Source organism: Argentina silus (assembly GCF_951799395.1).
Source record: "Argentina silus genome assembly, contig: scaffold_106, whole genome shotgun sequence".
NCBI lineage: Eukaryota > Metazoa > Chordata > Actinopteri > Argentiniformes > Argentinidae > Argentina > Argentina silus.
In genome coordinates this window covers 5001-8690 of record NW_028152405.1, presented here as the reverse complement: position 1 = coordinate 8690, position 3690 = coordinate 5001, and the positions used below count along the sequence as shown (strand labels likewise).

General features: G+C 44.5%; 1 protein-coding gene across 1 annotated transcript in view; it reads left to right on the top strand.

Moving 5' to 3' along the window:
• Positions 1–2925: 2925 nt before the first annotated feature.
• The window catches only part of LOC310824854 (LIM homeobox transcription factor 1-beta.1-like), a gene marked incomplete at its 3' end in the record, with an annotated part of 1236 nt that continues 471 nt past the window's right edge, over positions 2926–3690 (top strand). The window contains exon 1 of the mRNA XM_083698109.1: positions 2926–3392. Within this exon, the coding sequence (XP_083554235.1) occupies positions 3260–3392 (133 nt within the window). The remainder of the gene's footprint in view (positions 3393–3690) is intronic.

Sequence of the window (3690 nt, the reverse complement as noted above, 5' to 3'; positions counted from 1 at the left end):
TTTTTTATCAGATAGACATCAATAGCCTATAGTCTATCTTTTCGCCATGTTTATCCCGAAAATGTGTGCATGTTATGAGTGAGTGAATGAAAGACTAGGCCTGTACCCACCGTGACTGCCAGGGGGCAGCATACTCACACCTATCACAGCCGTGTGTCCTGACGGTGACAGCCTCCCAGCAGCCCGACTCTCTCCTCGGCCTGGAGGGACGCAGTGCTCCTGATTCCGAACCTCAGCCGTCCTCTCTGCCCCGCTGCAGGGTCGGTATCAGGTACCAGGTATCCGGTCGCTGGCTTAGACTGATTGTCTGATGTGTTTTCTTCATTCCTGTCATGCAGTGAATTTGAATTTGAATTGTCCGAGATTATCCGACAGTTTATTACTCGCAATACAAGTGAAGGATAATGATGATGAAAATATGATGAACTATAATAATGACGATGAATATGATTATTGTAGCTCATTTCAAAATGCATTTAGGTTAACTCTCTACATGAACCGATCATCTGTCATTTCATTGTTTGTGTTGTGCAATAACCCTTTAAGACAACGTCTTACGTTTTAGTTTTTCTATTTTTATTGTATTTATTTTGCCATGCTTAGAAGGGTACAGATAAATCCTCGCCTGTGTTATTTGTAGTCTGGGCCTTCCTGTAAAGTGCCTAAAGTCTGATTATAGTCTTATCAACAATAGAAACACAAATTCATGAGGTATTTGGAGTTTTCTCATTTCTATGTAATTTGACAATGCTGTTGATTTTTGATGTTGACAGTTTATTTAATTTGGGCCTTATTTGGTCACGGCCGTTTCACCGTGGCGATAGCAGTAGTGAGTGCTGTAATCAGCCTTCGTCCAGATTACACGGTAGACCAGCCTGGTGTTGACGGTGGAGGGGACAGCAGGCCATCTCAGAGGATCCCGGGCTCACAGTAAAGCATGCTGTCAGCGGCTGTCCGGCCTGTCCGGGCTGAGGCAGGGAGGCCGCTCCCTGTAGGGACCCGGACAACCCGGTCTGAATGCGCTTGTTATTATTTCCTCAGATCTTAGGAAAACAGAGGAGGAGGGGAGAGGAGGGGTGACCCGGAGATGGCTAACTAGCCCAGGGCCAGGGGGAAGGCCAGGGTAAGGCCAGGGTAAGGCCAGGGTAAGGCTCGGGGCCGCAGGCCTGCTTAAACAGCCTCACCGCTCCGTCGTGTCCGCAGCTCCTCGGCATTGGAAGGCAACAGATTAACACGATACATTTACCATGGAAATACCCTCAACCTTTACACCTATTACAGTACACAGCATAGCAGGCTAAAACAGGAGGTTAAAACATGATTATACATTAGTAACTTCAATGCATTATTTTACACAATTGGAAATTAGAAATTAAGGAATATATTGAAATAAACCTTTATTCTTGAACATGTCAAACAAGTGGGCCCACTATTATCATTATGTTTAATTATTATTAGGCCTTATTAATAATGATAACAATAACAATAACAATAATAATTATAATATAATATAATATAATAATAATAGTGGGCCCTTATTATTATAATTGTTATTGTTATTGTTATTGTTATTGTTATTATTATTATTATCATTATTATTATCATTATCATCATCGTAATTTATATTATTGTTATTATTATTATTTATGTAATAGGAATAGGCTGCGCATTGATTATAGCTCCAATCTATTCTTTTTCTCTTTCTATTCATTTCAATAACATCGAAATTATAACATCCAACAACATAAGAACAACAAATACAGTTAACATCATTATTCTAACTCCAGAATGAATAATCCTTCAGTGTTGATTTGATAGAATATTTTCTTCATTGTCTTACAGAAGACTGCTAAATGTCTCTGTTGCCGTTTATTGAAGGAAATCAACATGAATTCACAGGAGGAAATATATGAAATAAGGCCTTGCATATTACCCGTTCTAATGGCAGATACAGATTCCTATCTGTGAAATGAATTTTAGTGCATTTTTAAGAAACAAAGGAGCGGACACCGCAGCTGATATCACAGTGGGATAAACACGTGATGAACGGGCCCTTTTCATTTGAAACTCGGAGCTATCTGCCGTTTTATCTGTGGGTTTATTAATCATGTAGATATGGCATTTCATATAGAGCCAAAGCCCCCAACCCCCCCCCCCCCCCCCACACACACACACACACCACCTCCACACCACCACCCCGAGTCACCGCTCCCATCTCCACGGGTGATCTCCCAGGCGGCGAGGCCTTTGTGGTTATCGCGGCCGATCGCCAGGTGCTCTGGTCCGGCCCCGTCCCGCCCCGTCCCGCCCCGTCCCGCCCCGTCCCGCCCGGGCTCCAGCGGGCTGGATGCTGTTTAAACTACAGATAATTACAGCTACAGCAACACATGATTGAATAATGAAGGTTTACTTTCATGACAGAGTGACCGCAAAGCAGCGTTTCTCTACGGGCTCCCTAAGTGGTTGTCTGTCACATCCAACACTGGAGGAATACAACTGAAACTTTCACAACTTATTGTATGGTACCATGCATGGTAGCCTATGTTCTAGGCCTATTTCTTCACATCTTGAGTCTGTTTTGCGTCTCTCTCTCTCTCTCTCTCTCTCTCTCTCTCTCTCTCTCTCTCTCGTAGATGCTGTTTGTAGGCGGCTCAGGGGCCTGTGCACCAATCGCGTCCCGCAGCTGCGGAGCAGGGAAGCAGCGTGTGGAGGCAGGGGGAGGCAGGGGGAGGCAGGGGGAGGTTCCTCTGGCCGTCTCCCTTCAGTAGGCTCCTCTCTGCACGGCACATTAACCCTCCAGCTCACTCTGGACGCCGTCCACCAGCCCTCTCTGGATTTACAACTCCACTTATGAGGCTCTACCTCCTCGGCTGGATGTTTGACTCTGAGAGACGGACAATTAGCCACAAACTCAACACTCTCGAGTCGGACGGGAATTTCGTTCTTTTTTTTCCAACCCGAATAATTCAAGGAAACTCTTAAGTCACGCTGTACCGAGCAGGTGACAACTTCCAACAGTTCTTAACAAATACATTCCTGCATTATGACACGGTTTATGCGTTGACCTCAAAGTTTTTATTTCTTCTTTCAAACAAATAGTTGCTCTATTTTTTTTGTTCACCGCGCAGTAAAAACCCTATAAACCGTGTCTATTAAAAACCCTTTCCTCTGGGTGAGAGGTGCAGCCAGGGGACAGAGAGGAACACGGAGGAGAGGAGAGGACAGGAGAAGACCGCTGTGTCTGTGACCGAACATTGTTATGGACATTGCAACAGGTCTGGACTCTCTGGAGCGGCGGTTCTCCCGGACCCAGTCCTGCTCCACCATGCTGGACGGGATTAAGATAGAAGATCATCTGAGGATCGGAGCGGCCGCTCTGGGCGTGATGATCGGTGAGTTTAGGATCAGGCCTACTGTTTCCACATTTAACATTCAGATAAAGTTGAATCATTTATCATATTTATTTATAGTTATTATAGTTATTATATAGTTATTATTATAGTTATTATGTTCCTCTCACAAGTGTCACGCCAGCAGTCTCCTATTCCCCCCATATGCCTCGACCCTCGTTGTTTGAGCCTCCAGTTCATATCCTGAATAAACGACATCTTAGAAAGAGTGGCGCGAAGGAACAGACATTACAGCAGACTTTCATTCATCTCATATCACCACGGACGTTACACACAGCTA